Source organism: Trematomus bernacchii, unplaced genomic scaffold (assembly GCF_902827165.1).
Source record: "Trematomus bernacchii unplaced genomic scaffold, fTreBer1.1, whole genome shotgun sequence".
Classification (NCBI taxonomy): Eukaryota; Metazoa; Chordata; class Actinopteri; order Perciformes; family Nototheniidae; genus Trematomus; species Trematomus bernacchii.
The window spans coordinates 772783-792819 of record NW_022987642.1 but is presented as its reverse complement, the minus strand read 5'-3'; the positions used below and the strand labels follow the sequence as shown (position 1 = coordinate 792819).

General features: G+C 48.5%; 1 protein-coding gene across 1 annotated transcript in view; it reads left to right on the top strand.

Annotated features, from left to right (window-relative positions):
- The window catches only part of ddx31 (DEAD (Asp-Glu-Ala-Asp) box polypeptide 31), a 19614-nt gene extending 456 nt beyond the window's left edge, over positions 1 to 19158 (top strand). Inside the window, exons 3-18 of the mRNA XM_034133739.1 lie at positions 174 to 217; positions 367 to 437; positions 677 to 786; positions 3184 to 3225; positions 3308 to 3372; positions 4801 to 4920; positions 5005 to 5111; positions 6338 to 6555; positions 7312 to 7455; positions 9339 to 9398; positions 9507 to 9557; positions 9717 to 9856; positions 10490 to 10574; positions 12088 to 12199; positions 18136 to 18344; positions 18939 to 19158. Of these exons, the coding sequence (XP_033989630.1) occupies positions 174 to 217; positions 367 to 437; positions 677 to 786; positions 3184 to 3225; positions 3308 to 3372; positions 4801 to 4920; positions 5005 to 5111; positions 6338 to 6555; positions 7312 to 7455; positions 9339 to 9398; positions 9507 to 9557; positions 9717 to 9856; positions 10490 to 10574; positions 12088 to 12199; positions 18136 to 18344; positions 18939 to 18974 (1614 nt within the window). The 3' untranslated portion in view covers positions 18975 to 19158. The remainder of the gene's footprint in view (positions 1 to 173; positions 218 to 366; positions 438 to 676; positions 787 to 3183; positions 3226 to 3307; positions 3373 to 4800; positions 4921 to 5004; positions 5112 to 6337; positions 6556 to 7311; positions 7456 to 9338; positions 9399 to 9506; positions 9558 to 9716; positions 9857 to 10489; positions 10575 to 12087; positions 12200 to 18135; positions 18345 to 18938) is intronic.
- The last annotated feature ends 879 nt before the right edge of the window (positions 19159 to 20037 follow it).

Sequence of the window (20037 nt, the reverse complement as noted above, 5' to 3'; positions counted from 1 at the left end):
GTAACACACACACACACACACACACACACACACACACACACACACACACACACACACACACACACACACACACACACACACACACACACACACACACACACACACACAACGCGATCTGTAATATATTAACTGTTATTGTTCTGCACTCTGATTGGCTGCTTCCTGTCCATCAGGTGGCCACACTCAACAAAGTCCTCAATGTTTCCACGGTTACCAGGTACGCGCACACACACACACACACACACACACACACACACACACACACACACACACACACACACACACACAATGTCTCCATCATTTAAAAGGACAGTGAAACTTTAACGTATTTAACTTTGTGTGTAAATATGACGTGTGTGTGTTCAGCGTTCAGAAGCAGACGATGCCGGTTCTCCTGTCGGGTCGTGACGCTGTGATCCGATCTCAGACGGGTTCAGGTGAGACCACCATCATCATCATCATCATAGACTCTAAGCGTTACATTAATATACACAATGTACACAATATCTGTTTTTTTATTACTGCACATATTTCTATGTAAACACGGCTATATCCTATATTTTTAATGTTATTATAGTTTTCTTTAAATAGTTTTCCATCCGTGTTTTTAGTTTTACTTTTATGTATGCACCACGACACCAAGACAAAGTGTGTGTGTGTGTGTGTGTGTGTGTAGGTAAGACCCTGGCCTACGCGGTGCCTGTGGTCCAGTCTCTGCAGGCTCTCCAGCAGAAGGTCAGCCGCTCCGATGGACCCCTGGCCGTCATCATCGTCCCCACCAGAGAGGTCTGTGGTGCTCACTTACCCCTTTCACACCAAGGCTTTTCCCGTTCTAGCTCCGTGCTAGAGCTTTTCAGGTTCAGAACCGGTTCTTTGGTTCAGCTCCCGCTCTGTTCACACCGCTCAGAGCCCGACTGGTGCTGCCGCTGCTGCGTCATGACGTCACAGTTTACGTCGCTGATTTTCTCCCCAACGGCGCTCACCTCACAACAACAACGGGGGGGGACTGCGTCGGGTCGATGATCGTGTTGCTTTTAATCATACGAAGCCAGATTAAATTAAATAACGACTTCTCCAACCTTATACTTTTCTCCAGAGTGCCGTGGTTCATTGTTTATTAATGTGTTTCATTTAGCGACCGCTGCAGAGCTGGCTGCTCTTCCACGGGAGTGTATTCTCCCGTTAGCTCCGGGTTAGCTCACACGGCTCTAAAGTATTCACTGTCTGACTGTCACACAAGCAGCTGATACATATCCCCAGTTCCCCTTAAGTGAATGTGTGTCAGTCTGAATTGACGCTGTTTGGGGTCAGTCTGAATTGACGCTGTTTGGCATCAGAACGCTGTTATGAAAGTTTCTCTGGTATAACATGGGTGATGTTAGCATAGCAACCGAAGCTAAACTGACTACTTGCTAAGCCGTTTTCTACAGGCACTTTTTACCGACGTATTTTTCATTATGATTCTACTTGTGATAGTCGGACATGACAACCTGTGCAGCCCATGTATTGATTCCATCCGATAGCTGCTATAATAACAAACGTCTGCCTGCTCTCCACAATGATCAATAACAGCGAACGGATGGTCAAAGTAAGGTACAAATAAACAGAATCACACGAAGCCTGGTTAGTGTTGCCTGACTTTATAAAGTGTGTTTTTTTTAACAAGTGTGTGGTTGCGTTCTAGTCACTTTGCTCAGCGCTACTGCTTGTTACAACTTTTATTTGCCGTACTCGCCTTAACTGTTAGCTCAGGTTAATCTCGCCCCCCTCCGACGTAAGCGTGACGTATGCGGTTCTTGCTTCTAGACGGACAACTTTTTGGTGCTCGAAACGAACCGGATTCCGGAGCTTAGAGGCGGCTCCGCTGCGGTGTGAACAGGAAAACCCGGTGCTTTTCAAGCACCAGGTTCGAACCGGCCCTGAAACACCGTTGGTGTGAATGGGGTACCTGTGACACTGGAACCAGTATGAGTCCTCCAATCCAACTTTATTTATACAGCACATTTAAAAACAGCAGACCAAAGTGCTGGACATCAATAAATATATACAAATATAAAAAGCAGCATGAATACATTTAGACAAAACCAATAGGACAAAAAAAAACTAATGTAAAAACACGAGACAATAAAACCATCCTGACAGACTGGAGCCTCAGACACCATGCAGCAACATTTAGAAACACAACAGAAAACCCCAAGTTAGAATCACAGACTGATACGTCTCTCTCTCTGCCTGTCTGTCTGTCTGTCTCTCTCTCTGTCTCTCTCTCTCTCTCTCTGTCTCTCTCTCTCTCTCTTGTCTCTCTCTCTGTCTCTCTCTCTCTGTCTCTCTCTCTGCCTGTCTGTCTGTCTGTCTCTCTATGTCTGTCTCTCTTGTCTCTCTCTCTGTCTTCTGTCTTCTCTGTTACTCTCTCTCTGTCTTCTCTCTCTCTCTCTCTGTAGTCTCTCTGTTCTCTCTCTCTGTTCTCTCTCTCTTCTCTTCTCTCGTCTGTCTGTCTCTCTCTCTATCTCTGTGTTCCTCTCTCTCGTCTTCTCTCTCTCTCTATCTGTCTGTCTCTCTCTTATCTGTCTCTCTCTCTGTCTCTCTCTCTCTCTCTACTGTCTCTCTCTTCTGCCTGTCTGTTGTCTGTCGTCTGCGTCTCTCTCGGTCTCTGCTTATCTCATCTGTCTCTCTCTCTGTATGCTCTCGTCTCTCTCTCTCTCACTATGTCTCTCTCTCTGTCTCTCTCTCTCTCTCTCGTCGTACTCTCTCTCTGTCTCTATCTCTGTCTGTCTCTCTGTCTCTCTCCTGTCTGTAGTCTCTCTTCTCTCTCTGTCTGTTCTGTCTGTCTCTCTTGTCTTCTGTCTCTCTTGTCTTCTCTCTCTGTTCTGTCTCTCTCTCTCCGGTTGTCTCTCTCTCTCTCTCTCTCTCTCTCTCTCTCTCTCTCTCTCTCTCTCTCTCTCTGTCTCTCTGTCTGTCTGTCTCTCTCTCTCTGCCTGTCTGTCTGTCTGTCTGTCTGTCTCTCTCTCTGCCTGTCTGTCTGTCTCTCTCTCTCTCTGTCTGTCTCTCTCTCTCTCTCTCTCTCTCTCTCTCTGCCTGTCTGTCTCTCTCTCTCTGCCTGTCTGTCTGTCTGTCTCTCTCTCTCTCTGCCTGTCTGTCTCTCTGTCTCTCTCTCTGCCTGTCTGTCTGTCTGTCTGTCTGCAGCTGGCCCAGCAGACCTTCCAGACCTTCCAGAAGCTTCTGAAGGTAATGTATGATGAGTTTCTAAATGTAACCATGAACCAGTTATTACCTGTGGGGTCACTCTGAGGATCATGTTCCCCTGCAGCCCTTCACCTGGATCGTCCCTGGAGTCCTGATGGGAGGGGAGAAGAGGAAGTCTGAGAAGGCCAGGTACGCACCTCTGGAGAGAAGATTAGGTCTCTATCATGTGAGGGGTGTATCCTCTGGAGAGAAGATTAGGTCTCTATCATGTGAGGGGTGTATCCTCTGGAGAGAAGGTTAGGTCTCTATCATGTGAGGGGTGTATCCTCTGGAGAGAAGATTAGGTCTCTATCATGTGAGGGGTGTATCCTCTGGAGAGAACGTTAGGTCTCTATCATGTGAGGGGTGTATCCTCTGGAGAGAAGATTAGGTCTCTATCATGTGAGGGGTGTATCCTCTGGAGAGAAGGTTAGGTCTCTATCATGTGAGGGGTGTATCCTCTGTAGAGAAGATTAGGTCTCTATCATGTGAGGGGTGTATCCTCTGGAGAGAAGGTTAGGTCTCTATCATGTGAGGGGTGTATCCTCTGGAGAGAACGTTAGGTCTCTATCATGTGAGAGGGGTGTATCCTCTGGAGAGAAGATTAGGTCTCTATCATGTGAGGGGTGTATCCTCTGGAGAGAAGGTTAGGTCTCTATCATGTGAGGGGTGTATCCTCTGGAGAGAAGGTTAGGTCTCTATCATGTGAGGGGTGTATCCTCTGGAGAGAACGTTAGGTCTCTATCATGTGAGGGGTGTATCCTCTGGAGAGAAGATTAGGTCTCTATCATGTGAGGGGTGTATCCTCTGGAGAGAAGATTAGGTCTCTATCATGTGAGGGGTGTATCCTCTGTAGAGAAGGTTAGGTCTCTATCATGTGAGGGGTGTATCCTCTGGAGAGAAAGTTAGGTCTCTATCATGTGAGGGGTGTATCCTCTGGAGAGAAGATTAGGTCTCTATCATGTGAGGGGTGTATCCTCTGGAGAGAAGGTTAGGTCTCTATCATGTGAGGGGTGTATCCTCTGGAGCAGGTTTCAGTCTCTATCATGTGAGGGGTGTATCCTCTGGAGAGAAGGTTAGGTCTCTATCATGTGAGGGGTGTATCCTCTGGAGAGAAGGTTAGGTCTCTATCATGTGAGGGGTGTATCCTCTGGAGAGAAGGTTAGGTCTCTATCATGTGAGGGGTGTATCCTCTGGAGAGAACGTTAGGTCTCTATCATGTGAGAGGGGTGTATCCTCTGGAGAGAAGATTAGGTCTCTATCATGTGAGGGGTGTATCCTCTGGAGAGAAGGTTAGGTCTCTATCATGTGAGGGGTGTATCCTCTGGAGAGAACGTTAGGTCTCTATCATGTGAGGGGTGTATCCTCTGGAGAGAAGATTAGGTCTCTATCATGTGAGAGGGGTGTATCCTCTGGAGAGAAGGTTAGGTCTCTATCATGTGAGGGGTGTATCCTCTGGAGAGAAGGTTAGGTCTCTATCATGTGAGGGGTGTATCCTCTGGAGCAGGTTCCAGTCTCTATCATGTGAGGGGTGTATCCTCTGGAGAGACAGATGTAACCTGGCTGCTCCCTCCTCAGGCTCCGTAAGGGGATCAACATCCTGGTCTCGACCCCCGGGCGCCTGGTGGACCACATCAAGAACACTCTGGTTATCGCCTTTAGCTCCGTGCGCTGGCTCATCCTCGACGAGGCCGACCGGTAAGCATGCTTCATTTGATCAGGAGAGAGAGAGCAGGCACTTGGTGGATGGCTGTGTTGTGATTGTGTGTAACTGCTGTGCAGGATATTGGACCTGGGTTTTGAGAAGGATCTGACCGTCATATTAAACAGTCTGAACACCACGGGACCGAGCAGACAGAACGTGCTGCTGTCGGCCACGCTGTCACAAGGTAAACATCAACAACAACATCACAACAAACTCCAGAGGCCTGCACTACGAAGCCGGATGTTCTCTTAGCTAACTTCAGGGTAAACTCTGGCTTTCCGGTCCTACGACGCTGGTTCTCTTTTTAGCGGGCTAGATCTCCATGGTAACTGATGCTGAGCGGCTAACCTGGTCCGGAGCAGGTTAGGTTGCAGGCTAAGAGATCAACTCAGTGAAAGCACCGCCTGCTGACCAATCAGAGCTCAGTGTGCGGAGTTTAAAGATATCAAGTCATATTACAGGATAGAGGAAATACAGAAAAACTGCCGTTGCAGGAAAGACGGCCGGCAAAAATCACCTGACTGTGTGAACGTGAACATTAATAGAATATCCCCTCCTCCCATCTTCAGAGCAATCTGACTATTATAACATTAGCGTTAAGAAAGCTTACTTAAATATCTGCCACAACATAAGTAACCGGATCAGAGTAACATTACGTACAGTCTGCGGCACTGTGAGTGCAGACGTTGATGTGTCCCATTATCATTCATATCATATCACATCATAATGTATCATATATTTCCTTATCTGAGTCAGCTGAGCCGTATCTGGCCGTGCAACACTCACAGTGTCACATACTGGATGCAGAAGTATTATTTTAAGCAACACATTAAGTTGACGAAACACTGGAGTCAAATGTAATTAAAGTCAGATCGTGTCTTAGACGGGGCAGTGATATCATAAACCTGTTAATGTACGCATTCAAACACTTTCTCTGTTACCAGCTGTATTCACCTTGCAGGTGCAGCTATGTGGCTTTGATCCTGGATAAAGTGTTTAAGACATGGATGTTTAAAGTTTAACTTCTTCATATTTGACTAATATTAAAGTTCACTTTTCATTCAGGAAGTATGACGCTGCGCTGTCAGTACGCTTCTCCATGTTTGTGATTGGTCGAATGCTCCAGATACCACCCCTTTCATGTGAACGCGCACCTAACTAGATAGGACACGGCTGGCTTGAGAGATCCACTTGATAACCAGCGTCGTAGGACAGCTTAGCGAGAGCGTTTTTTTTTTTGGATTAAGTCAACCGGCTAACTCCAACATATCCAGGTTAGGTTGAACCGGCTTCGTCGTACAGGCCTCTGAGGGACTACATGAAACTTTATTGATCCAGAGTTTGGGATTGTTTTTGTTATTTAGAGATAACGTCCTTAACAAAGTGTCTGTGACATCGTGCTGCGTTCAGGTGTCACTCGGTTAGCAGACGTGTGTCTCAACGACCCGGTCACCATCAACGTCTCTGGCCCCGCCTCCTCTGACCTCACGGGCCCTGCCAAGGACCCCGGCTCAGCCGACCAATCAGAGAGCTTCACGCTGCCCGAGGCCCTGCAGCAGTTCGTGGTGGTCGTGCCCAGCAAGGTGCGCCTCGTCTGCCTCGCTGCCTTCATCCTGCACAAGTGCAAGGTAAATAAATACTGTTCATATTTACATTCATCATGTGACCGTCTGTGTTTCCTGTAGATATTTAATTGCTCTTTTTACGGCTCTGTTAGTGTACAGTTTGATTATCATGCTGCTGGGTTTATTGGATCTTTGTAACTCTGGCACAACAATTTACGTCTGGTTAAATAAAGTCCTATCTTATCTTAAATATATATAACATCCATAAATATGACATCATGGAGCGTACCTGGATCATCGTATATATCCTGCCGTTACCGGAGTGATTGAAGGACTTCTAGATAATCAGAGAGCCAAACATTGTGTTCAGTAAACCCCCAGGAGACATCAGGGACTGCGTGCGCTCCAGTGCGCTCCAGCTGGACTGCGTGCGCTCCAGCTGGACTGCGTGCGCTCCAGCTGGACTGTGTGCGCTCCAGCTGGACTGTGTGCGCTCCAGCTGGACTGCGTGCGCTCCAGCTGGACTGCGTGCGCTCCAGCTGGACTGCGTGCGCTCCAGCTGGACTGCGTGCGCTCCAGCTGGACTGCGTGCGCTCCAGCTGGACTGTTCTCACATTAACAAACACTCGATCAGAACACATACACAAGATTCACAAACAGTTGAATACCGATTAGCATTGATGCTATCTTAACATTGGATTTCCCATACACATGCTAACGCGATTAGCATTGCTCATTGGTCATCTGTTTTCATCACGTGTGCAGGTCAGTGTTTTTTAAATGGACCCCTAAAATATAATCCCTGTTGTTGTTTTTCAGTTTTCCAAGAACAACAAACTGATCGTGTTCACGTCGAGCTGCGAGGCCGTCGAGTTCCTGCACGCCATCTTCACCGCCGTGCTCTCCACCAATCAGAAGCCCCCGCTCAGCTTCCTGAGGCTCCACGGCAACATGAAGCAGGAGGTAAGATTCATGTTGAGTAGGGGTGTAAGGGTTCACAAACATTTTGGTTCGGTACGTTTTCGGTACAGCAGAAAAAATGATCACAAAACATAAAATATTTGTTGGGGGTTTTTAATTATTATTAAACTGAATATTCACTCAAATAAATACAAAATATAATAAAATAGACATTAAGGTGCAGCATTTGGATGAACTGAAATCATCTGTATTTGAACTGTACTGCACTAGCACCTAAGCAGCCAGCTTGACATTAGGCTTTCATTGTATTTTCATGTTTTAAAGAAAGATGAACTTGTCCACATTGCTTGCTGAAAGGGCAGATCTGCTGGCACTAACAATGTCTCCTGCTGTGGAGAACACCCTCTCTCTAGGGACAGAGGTAGCAGATACAGACAGGTAGCGCTTTGCTAACATGGCACTGAACTTGTTGCGAGTGGTGGAGGCTTAAATGCTAGAGGGAGTTGGGTTTGCACTTCAGTCATTTTTATTTTGGTACCGGTGATATTCACGTTCGGGTGATGCCTTTTCAAATGAGTGTGCCAGTTTGATGTATTGCCAGCCGCGTAACCAATGTTAGTTGAACAATGCCGACAAACAGCTTTGGTTCGGTCCACCTGTCTTTGTCCGTCATCCTTGTACGTAACTGCAAAACCAAAATGTTCCCAAACCGGAGACTTCAATGATGCTGGAGGATTTTCCAGCTCAACTTTATCTGCGTTCGCCATTTCGACAGTTCCTCAAATGACTGACTAAATTTGAACGCATCCCTGTGACCAGCTCTCATAGTATGCCTCTCGTCCAATGAAATGACTTGGTCACTCTGACGCGTTGAACCCAATGGGGAGGGCCGGGACACATGTTGATGAAGAAGAGACATGAAGAAGAGGGGACACATGTTGATGTAGAAGAGACATGAAGAAGAGGGGACACATGTTGATGTAGAAGAGACATGAAGAAGAGGGGACACATGTTGATGTAGAAGAGACATGAAGAAGAGGGGACACATGTTGATGAAGAAGAGACATGAAGAAGAGGGGACACATGTTGATGTAGAAGAGACATGAAGAAGAGGGGACACATGTTGATGAAGAAGAGACATGAAGAAGAGGGGACACATGTTGATGAAGAAGAGACATGAAGAAGAGGGGACACATGTTGATGTAGAAGAGACATGAAGAAGAGGGGACACATGTTGATGAAGAAGAGACATGAAGAAGAGGGGACACATGTTGATGAAGAAGAGACATGAAGAAGAGGGGACACATGTTGATGTAGAAGAGACATGAAGAAGAGGGGACACATGTTGATGAAGAAGAGACATGAAGAAGAGGGGACACATGTTGATGTAGAAGAGACATGAAGAAGAGGGGACACATGTTGATGAAGAAGAGACATGAAGAAGAGGGGACACATGTTGATGAAGAAGAGACATGAAGAAGAGGGGACACATGTTGATGAAGAAGAGACATGAAGAAGAGGGGACACATGTTGATGTGGAAGAGACATGAAGAAGAGGGGACACATGTTGATGTAGGAGAGACATGAAGAAGAGGGGACACGTGTTGATGAAGAAGAGACATGAAGAAGAGGGGACACATGTTGATGAAGAAGAGACATGAAGAAGAGGGGACACATGTTGATGAAGAAGAGACATGAAGAAGAGGGGACACATGTTGATGTAGAAGAGACATGAAGAAGAGGGGACACATGTTGATGTAGAAGAGACATGAAGAAGAGGGGACACGTGTTGATGAAGAAGAGACATGAGGAAGTGGATTTAGCAGAATAGGTCCCCTTTAATGCTCAGGTGATGAAACCCAACATTGCGTATCGTAGACGTGATGATCTGCCGTCTGACAGGGTGGGTTTGTTTTCTCCACCAGGACCGCACGGAGGTGTTCAAGGAGTTCTCTGTGTCCCAGTCTGGAGTCCTGCTGTGCACGGTCAGTCAGTCCCCCCCCCCCCACTATACCCACACTAACACAGTGTATTATATTCAGAATACATCACAGCATGTTACTGGGAGTTCATTTTGTTTTTGTTTGTTTCAGGACGTAGCAGCCAGAGGTCTGCACCTGCCTGCGGTCACCTGGATCATTCAGGTGTGTGTGTGTGTGTGTGTGTGTGTGTGTGTGTTCCCAGTTCACTCCTCTAAACTCCAGTGTGTGTGTGTGTGTGTGTTCCCAGTTCACTCCTCTAAACTCCAGTGTGTGTGTGTTCCCAGTTCACTCCTCTAAACTCCAGTGTGTGTGTGTTCCCAGTTCACTCCCCCCACAGCAGCAGCAGAGTACGTTCATCGTGTCGGACGTACGGCTCGTATCGGAGGAAGAGGAAGCAGCCTCCTGTTCCTCACTCCTGCTGAGACCGCCTTCACCACCGAGCTGGCCAATCACAACATCAGGTCTGTAACACTGACTGTCTCTCAGCCAATCACAACATCAGGTCTGTTACACTGACTGTCTCTCAGCCAATCACAACATCAGGTCTGTAACACTGACTGTCTCTCAGCCAATCACAACATCAGGTCTGTTACACTGACTGTCTCTCGACCAATCACAACATCAGGTCTGTTACACTGACTGTCTCTCAGCCAATCACAACATCAGGTCTGTAACACTGACTGTCTCTCAGCCAATCACAACATCAGGTCTGTTACACTGACTGTCTCTCAGCCAATCACAACATCAGGTCTGTTACACTGACTGTCTCTCAGCCAATCACAACATCAGATCTGTTACACTGACTGTCTCTCAGCCAATCACAACATCAGGTCTGTAACACTGACTGTCTCTCAGCCAATCACAACATCAGGTCTGTTACACTGACTGTCTCTCACCCAATCACAACATCAGGTCTGTTACACTGACTGTCTCTCAGCCAATCACAACATCAGGTCTGTTACACTGACTGTCTCTCAGCCAATCACCAGAGACTAGAAGCCGATGACACGGATCAGATTCTTCCGTATATCATTTGAACATCAGGTTAGCTTTGTGCTAAATGATAACTGTGTTAACTTCCTGTTGTGTCTCAGCCTATCGGAGATGAAGCTGGAGGACATCCTGTCCAGTCTGATGATGGACGACACCTTCAAGGGCCGTGGGAGATACCACAGCCAGGTGAGAACTGTTTTTAGATTTAAAGAAATGTTTGTCGTTTCCATTCAAAACATTTTGTGAAATGTAAGATTTTATTCTTTAGTCTCAGTTTCCTTTTATTTTAGTTTCTTTCAAATGTTTCTGTTTTCCTCTCAAACTCCCTTTATATATATATATATGATATATATATATATATATATAAGGAGTATATATATATATATATATATATATATACTCCTTGCTATATTTTTGACATTTTTAGTTAAATCTCTCCAATCTTTTTGTCTCTCTCTCACCTGTCTGTCTCTCACCTGTCTTTCTCTCCCTGTCTGTCTCTCACCTGTCTGTCTGTCTGTCTCTCACCTGTCTGTCTCTCCCTTGTCTGTCTCTCCCTTGTCTGTCTCTCACCTGTCTGTCTCTGTCTGTCTGTCTCTCACCTGTCTGTCTGTCTCTCACCTGTCTGTCTGTCTCTCACCTGTCTGTCTGTCTCTCACCTGTCTGTCTGTCTGTCTCTCTCTCACCTGTCTGTCTGTCTGTCTCTCACCTGTCTGTCTGTCTCTCACCTGTCTGTCTGTCTCTCTCTCACCTGTCTGTCTCTCACCTGTCTGTCTGTCTGTCTCTCACCTGTCTGTCTGTCTCTCACCTGTCTGTCTGTCTCTCTCTCACCTGTCTGTCTGTCTCTCTCTCACCTGTCTGTCTGTCTCTCACCTGTCTGTCTCTCCCTTGTCTGTCTCTCCCTTGTCTGTCTCTCACCTGTCTGTCTCTGTCTGTCTGTCTCTCACCTGTCTGTCTGTCTCTCACCTGTCTGTCTGTCTGTCTGTCTCTGTCTGTCTGTCTCTCACCTGTCTGTCTGTCTCTCTCTCACCTGTCTGTCTGTCTCTCTCTCACCTGTCTGTCTGTCTCTCTCTCACCTGTCTGTCTGTCTCTCACCTGTCTGTCTGTCTCTCTCTCACCTGTCTGTCTGTCTCTCTCTCACCTGTCTGTCTGTCTCTCACCTGTCTGTCTGTCTCTCACCTGTCTGTCTGTCTCTCACCTGTCTGTCTCTCACCTGTCTGTCTGTCTCTCACCTGTCTGTCTGTCTGTCTCTCACCTGTCTGTCTCTCACCTGTCTGTCTCTCACCTGTCTGTCTCTCACCTGTCTGTCTGTCTCTCACCTGTCTGTCTCTCACCTGTCTGTCTGTCTCTCACCTGTCTGTCTGTCTGTCTCTCACCTGTCTGTCTGTCTCTCACCTGTCTGTCTGTCTGTCTCTCACCTGTCTGTCTGTCTGTCTCTCACCTGTCTCTCACCTGTCTGTCTGTCTGTCTCTCACCTGTCTGTCTGTCTCTCACCTATCTGTCTGTCTCTCACCTGTCTGTCTGTCTCTCACCTGTCTGTCTGTCTCTCACCTGTCTGTCTGTCTCTCACCTGTCTGTCTCTCTCTCACCTGTCTGTCTCTCTCTCACCTGTCTGTCTCTCTCTCACCTGTCTGTCTGTCTCTCACCTGTCTGTCTGTCTCTCACCTGTCTGTCTGTCTCTCACCTGTCTCTCTCTCAGAGCTCCTCCAAAGCTCTGGAGCAGGAGACCAGAGAGAGAGCGACGGTTCTTCAGACAGAGTTTGAAAACTTTGTTCATTCCGACGCTCAGTCGCTGCAGAACGCTAAGAAAGGTGAGCTAATGCTAACGTTTGATGCTAACCGTTTACCACTAATGCTAACGTTTAATGCTAACCGTTTACCACTAATGCTAACGTTTACTACGAACGCTAATGTTTACCACTAATGCTAACGTTTACTACGAACGCTAATGTTTACCACTAATGCTAACGTTTACTACGAACGCTAATGTTTACCACTAATGCTAACGTTTGATGCTAACCGTTTACCACTAATGCTAACGTTTAATGCTAACCGTTTACCACTAATGCTAACGTTTACTACGAACGCTAATGTTTAATGCTAATGTTTAATGCTGACAAAATACCACAGGACCATTTTTTTCTTTTTAAAGGACAGGTGTCATGGCCATTTCCACTGATCATAATTACATTGTTGAGGTATACTAAAATAGATTTATACTGTGCATTGTTCCAAACTCACATTGGTTTCTCATACAGCATCTCTGTCAAGCATGTGTATTCAGCAGTATTCACTCTCTCCACTAAACGACTCGTTGGAGCTCTTGCCCCCCCCTCCCTGTGAGCCTAGTGTGCTCCGATTGGTCAGCTCAGCCACTCTGTTCTGATTAGTCAACCACCAGAGAGGCTCCGCCCATGTCTAACAGTGCTTTTTCCGGCTCGCTCTCGGAACATCAGTCTTATAATGGCGTCGGTACAGCCGTATATTTTATACGCTAACTAACCGAACTGTACCTACAACTGTTGTTATAGAAGAGTAAGGTATTTTTACCTGTAATAAACTACTACTGTTTGATGAGAAATCAAATCATGGTTTGCTATATATGAATGATATGTTATAGGAGCAAATCATTCAGGGAAGAAAGGATAGGCCTACTAAGTATTTCCATCAAACTTTATTTTTAGAAATGGACAAAATGAACATAAATATACATATATACACGGTATATCATCAATTCCTCCCCGTTGTCGGCATCTTGCCTATCGCAGCCGGGGCTTTTTAGGACGATGCATCAGTGTGGTAGTCCCGTCATGTATTGTCCGCCAGGATCTGGCTGGACGAAATCAAATGCAAATCACAAAATATTAGAGAAACTTAGTTGTTTTAGATTCGTTAGTAGTAGTTGTGGTAGGAGTGTGGATCTATCTAATCCATCTATCTAATCAACACAGTAAGCTTGCCAGCTAATATGCTAACCTAGCTTTGTTTACTTTGGTAGCTAACACGATATGAACGCTAGCTCGGAGGAACGGCAACTATAATGTAGTGTAATAAAACTACTATGAACAAAAGCTAGTGGTTCATATTAGGCTAGCAATAACGTGTTTATAATTGCAATCTTATACGGGTAGTCTGCTACGTTCGGTCATTCATTGTAACTGGCATGAATATATTGTTTTCCGCTAGCATGTATAGCTAGCCTCGTTAGCTATACATGCTATCAGCGTCGGAGGAAAGCCAACTGTAATGTACCGTCCTTTGGGGGTCTGTGAGCGGGCACAGAGAGGGGATTTCCCCGTTGTCTCTGCTGGAAGTGTGAAATAAACGTAGTTGTTTGATGTTCGTCAATTTGCCAGCTGGATTACAATGCTACTCTACGTTTGCTAGTTGTTCAGTTGTTCAATATGCTATACTATACTATGAACAACAGATAGTGGTTCATATTAGGCTATCAAGCACATGTTTACAATTGCAATCTTATACGGGTAGTCTGCTACATTCATTGTAGCTGGCATAAAAAACAATGTTTTTCTGAGCAAACTCATGTCTAGCTCTTAGTAGCCTTGTTGTTTAGCTCGGTAGCATACACGCTATGCCAGCTATAATGTAATTACGTTTCGCGACTGACCGTACGGTAAATAACCCGGAGTATACTGTCTGAGTATTTCGTGTGTGATTGCAGACATTCTCCTGCTATGAGATACATGTATGCAAGGCCATCTGCTGATATTAGAGTTGATATGGAAACGCTAGCAACTTAGTTAGCACAGTTAGCACTGTGTCAATGGCTTAGCAGTCCGACACACGTTTACACATTTAAACAGTCGTGGTAGATACCTTGTTTGATAAATACACAAATAACAATGCAAACTTACAGGTTGTGTACCCGAATCTTCCCCTGCTCCAAACGGTCCAAACAAGCTGTGCATATCCGGCCTCAAACTGGGCAATGTTTTGCAAGCTTTCGTCTGTGAAATGCCGCGCACACAGTAACGTTCTTCGAACCTCTGAAGGAACAGTGTTAAACAGACATTTCAACCACTGACTTCGTGGTGGTTCTTCCGTCGGTAGGACAAACAGCTCAGATTTCTCCTCACATTTCAGGAAACAGGTCCTTGGCATCGGCATGACTGGATCGATTGTGAACTGAACCAGAGCTTCCAACAGTAAATGTTAGGCTGGCAGAGGGTGCGGCCAGCGCCGCTGGGTGTGGCCATAGCTCTTCGGGATTGGTCCATTTCGTTCCGGGTACGGCATGACATCATGCCGTACCCGGAACGAAATGGAAGACTCAAATGGGCAGTGACGTATCTCCAACGACGCGTTTTGGGGAGGTATTTCCTGTGTTAGAGTTTTACTCGCTACACGGTGTACTTTGAGGGTTTTGACTCTGCACACCGTTTACATGCATAAAAACCTTCATAACTCACAAGGGGACGGGTGATAACCGGAACAGCATGACATGGGCCCTTTAAAGCAATATTTTGATTGGCCCGAGCGGGCAAGTGGAAAGTACGTTATGCTGGCCCGCGGTTTAGGTATTAAGCTCATTTGAGTCCCTTTCCTCAGAGATGCTAGACCTCAGATGTGTTTCAGAGTTGTCCTAACGTGTCCCTCCTGTTCTAACGTGTCCCTCCTGTTCTAACGTGTCCCTCCTGTCCTAACGTGTCCCTCCTGTCCTAACGTGTCCCTCCTGTCCTAACGTGTCCCTCCTGTCCTAACGTGTCCCTCCTCTCCTAACGTGTCCCTCCTGTCCTAACGTGTCCCTCCTCTCCTAACGTGTCCCAACGTGTCCCAACGTGTCCCTCCTGTCCTAACGTGTCCCTCCTCTCCTAACGTGTCCCTCCTCTCCTAACGTGTCCCTCCTGTCCCAACGTGTCCCTCCTGTCCCAACGTGTCCCTCCTGTCCCAACGTGTCCCAACGTGTCCCTCCTGTCCTAACGTGTCCCTCCTGTCCCAACGTGTCCCTCCTGTCCCAACGTGTCCCAACGTGTCCCTCCTGTCCTAACGTGTCCCTCCTCTCCTAACGTGTCCCTCCTCTCCTAACGTGTCCCTCCTGTCCCAACGTGTCCCTCCTGTCCTAACGTGTCCCTCCTGTCCCAACGTGTCCCTCCTCTCCTAACGTGTCCCTCCTCTCCTAACGTGTCCCTCCTGTTCTAACGTGTCCCTCCTGTCCTAACGTGTCCCTCCTCTCCTAACGTGTCCCTCCTGTTCTAACGTGTCCCTCCTGTCCTAACGTGTCCCTCCTGTCCCAACGTGTCCCTCCTGTCCCAACGTGTCCCTCCTGTCCCAACGTGTCCCTCCTCTCCCAACGTGTCCCTCCTGTCCTAACGTGTCCCTCCTGTCCTAACGTGTCCCTCCTGTCTTAACGTGTCCCTCCTGTCTTAACGTGTCCCTCCTCTCCTAACGTGTCCCTCCTCTCCTAATGTGTCCCTCCTGTCCTAACGTGTCCCTCCTGTCCTAACATGTCCCTCCTGTCCTAACGTGTCCCTCCTGTCCTAACGTGTCCCTCCTGTCCTAACGTGTCCCTCCTGTCCTAACGTGTCCCTCCTGTCCTAACGTGTCCCTCCTCTCCTAACGTGTCCCTCCTCTCCTAACGTGTCCCTCCTGTCCTAACGTGTCCCTCCTCTCCTAACGTGTCCCTCCTGTCCTAACGTGTCCCTCCTCTCCTAACGTGTCCCTCCTCTCCTAACGTGTCCCTCCTCTCCTAACGTGTCCCTCCTCTCCTAACGTGTCCCTCCTGTCCCAACGTGTCCCTCCTGTCCCAACGTGTCCCAACGTGTCCCTCCTGTCCTAACGTGTCCCTCCTGTCCCAACGTGTCCCTCCTGTCCCAACGTGTCCCAACGTGTCCCTCCTGTCCCAACGTGTCCCTCCTGTCCCAACGTGTCCCAACGTGTCCCAACGTGTCCCTCCTGTCCTAACGTGTCCCTCCTCTCCTAACGTGTCCCTCCTGTCCTAACGTGTCCCTCCTGTCTTAACGTGTCCCTCCTGTCCTAACGTGTCCCTCCTGTCCTAACGTGTCCCTCCTGTCCTAACGTGTCCCTCCTCTCCTAACGTGTCCCTCCTGTCCTAACGTGTCCCTCCTGTCCTAACGTGTCCCTCCTCTCCTAACGTGTCCCTCCTGTCCCAACGTGTCCCTCCTCTCCTAACGTGTCCCTCCTCTCCTAACGTGTCCCTCCTGTCCTAACGTGTCCCTCCTGTCTTAACGTGTCCCTCCTCTCCTAACGTGTCCCTCCTGTCCTAACGTGTCCCTCCTGTCCTAACGTGTCCCTCCTGTCCTAACGTGTCCCTCCTGTCCCAACGTGTCCCTCCTGTCCCAACGTGTCCCTCCTGTCCCAACGTGTCCCTCCTCTCCTAACGTGTCCCTCCTGTCCTAACGTGTCCCTCCTGTCCTAACGTGTCCCTCCTGTCCTAACGTGTCCCTCCTCTCCTAACGTGTCCCTCCTGTCCTAACGTGTCCCTCCTGTCCTAACGTGTCCCTCCTGTCCTAACGTGTCCCTCCTGTTCTAACGTGTCCCTCCGTGTCCCTCCTGTCCTAACGTGTCCCTCCTCTCCTAACGTGTCCCTCCTGTCCTAACGTGTCCCTCCTGTCCTAACGTGTCCCTCCTGTCCTAACGTGTCCCTCCTGTCCTAACGTGTCCCTCCTGTCCCAACGTGTCCCTCCTGTCCCAACGTGTCCCTCCTGTCCCAACGTGTCCCCTCCTGTCCCAACGTGTCCCTCCTGTCCTAACGTGTCCCTCCTGTCCTAACGTGTCCCTCCTGTCCTAACGTGTCCCTCCTGTCCTAACGTGTCCCTCCTGTCTTAACGTGTCCCTCCTCTCCTAACGTGTCCCTCCTGTTCTAACGTGTCCCTCCTGTCCTAACGTGTCCCTCCTGTCCTAACGTGTCCCTCCTGTCCCAACGTGTCCCTCCTGTCCCAACGTGTCCCTCCTCTCCTAACGTGTCCCTCCTGTCCTAACGTGTCCCTCCTGTCCTAACGTGTCCCTCCTGTCCTAACGTGTCCCTCCTGTCCTAACGTGTCCCTCCTGTCCTAACGTGTCGTGTCCCTCCTCTCCTAACGTGTCCCTCCTGTCCTAACGTGTCCCTCCTGTCCTAACGTGTCCCTCCTGTCCTAACGTGTCCCTCCTGTCCCAACGTGTCCCTCCTGTCCCAACGTGTCCCTCCTGTCCCAACGTGTCCCTCCTGTCCCAACGTGTCCCTCCTGTCCCAACGTGTCCCTCCTGTCCCAACGTGTCCCTCCTGTCCCAACGTGTCCCTCCTGTCCCAACGTGTCCCTCCTGTCCTAACGTGTCCCTCCTGTCCTAACGTGTCCCTCCTGTCCTAACGTGTCCCTCCTGTCCTAACGTGTCCCTCCTGTCCTAACGTGTCCCTCCTCTCCTAACGTGTCCCTCCTGTCCTAACGTGTCCCTCCTGTCCTAACGTGTCCCTCCTGTCCTAACGTGTCCCTCCTGTCCTAACGTGTCCCTCCTGTCCTAACGTGTCCCTCCTGTCCTAACGTGTCCCTCCTGTCCTAACGTGTCCCTCCTCTCCTAACGTGTCCCTCCTGTCCTAACGTGTCCCTCCTGTCCTAACGTGTCCCTCCTCTCCCCACGTGTCCCTCCTCTCCCAACGTGTCCCTCCTCTCCTAACGTGTCCCTCCTCTCCTAACGTGTCCCTCCTCTCCTAACGTGTCCCTCCTCTCCTAACGTGTCCCTCCTCTCCTAACGTGTCCCTCCTGTCCTAACGTGTCCCTCCTGTCCCCTACAGCGCTGCAGTCCTTCCTGCGCTCCTACACCACCTTCCCCGCTCCGCTCAAACACATCTTCCACATCAAGCACCTCCACCTGGGACACACCGCCAAGAGCTTCGGCCTGAGAGACGCTCCGCAGGGCCTCAGCTCCCCCGGGGGGGCGAAGAGCAAGAAGAAGGGCAACCAGAAGAACAACCAGAAGAGAGGGGGGGAGTGCAGCGAAGAGGTGTGTGTGTTGTGTGTGTGTGTGTGTGTGTGTGGTGTGTGTTGTGTGTGTGTGTGTTGTGTGTGGTGTGGTGTGTGGTGTGTGCTGTTTGTGTGTGGTGTGTGTGTGTGTGTGTGTGTGTGTGTGTGTGTGTGGTGTGTGTGTGTGTGTGTGTGTGTGTGTGTGTGTGTGTGTGTGTGTGTGTGTGTGTGTGTGTGTGTGTCATTGCTCATTAACACACACCCCCTGCTGAGCTGATAGACAGCAACACACTCTTATATACAGGTGTGTGTTGTTCACAGCTGCTCCTCACAGTGGGCTTGTCTGGACACAGTCTGACCTCACACACACACACACACTCACACACACACACACACACCTGTAATCATGTCTCTTCTGACTACTGTGTGAACAGTGTGTTTTGTTTACACCTTATCTGTTGCTTTGTCTCCAAACACTACATTTCCCATGAGCCTCAGCTGCTGTTAAAGTATTAATTAATGTTTGACATATTATTATAAGATCTAAATGTTTCTCATGCAGAGTTAGGGTCTCATGTATTTAAATGTAAAGTTTATTAACCTTTAAATGTACTGAATGTGTGGTTGTGTTCAGCTCTGCCAACAGGGAGGAGAGTCTGCTGAGATCTGAGTTCTCTGACGGGAGGGAGGGAGGCAAAGAGAGGAAGAGGAGGAACAAGAAGAAGACTGGAGGGGAGGAGGAGGAGGGGTGAAGAGGAGGAGGAGTGAAGAAGAAGAGGAGGAGGAGGAGGAGGAGGCGAGTTCAGAAGCAGAATAACTTGATGACTGAACTAATAAAATCTCTTTGATATAAATTGTTTCTTACGCTCTTATTTCTGTGGGATTGTGTTTTACCCCACCATTCAGACTGGTAGTGGTTACAGACCCCACCATTCAGACTGGTAGTGGTTACAGACCCCACCATTCAGACTGGTAGTGGTTACAGACCCCACCATTCAGACTAGCAGTGGTTACAGACCCCACCATTCAGACTAGCAGTGGTTACAGACCCCACCATTCAGACTAGCAGTGGTTACAGACCCCACCATTCAGACTAGCAGTGGTTACAGACCCCACCATTCAGACTAGCAGTGGTTACAGACCCCACCATTCAGACTGGTAGTGGTTACAGACCCCACCATTCAGACTGGTAGTGGTTACAGACCCCACCATTCAGACTGGCAGTGGTTACAGACCCCACCATTCAGACTGGTAGTGGTTACAGACCCCACCATTCAGACTGGCAGTGGTTACAGACCCCACCGCTCGTGAACTGTCAACTGGAGGGCGGTGGGCCGATTTCCGCCGTCGATAGATGTCGATAGATGTCTGGCCGTCGATTAGCGTCCTGTCGCCCTACTCAGATTGGTGTGTCCCGCACCGGCGTGTCTTTTCGGCCGTGCCGACGCCTTCCGCCTCCGATTCGACATGTTGAATCGGAGGCGGAGCCTGCGGAGGCCGTCGGCCAAAGAAAGCACTCTGATTGGCTGTTCAGCTTAGCGAAACACTCTTTGCCTGAATGGGAGTGGAGCAGTACAGTACTTAAGTAAATGTACTTTGTTACTGTCCACAATCTGCCTAGTTTAATGTTGTAGCTGTTCAAGATGGTCATTTTCAAATGTTTTAAAAATATACTGTTAGTAGTTAAACCAATAATAATGCTACGGCTGCAACTGACAGTTATGCTATGTAGG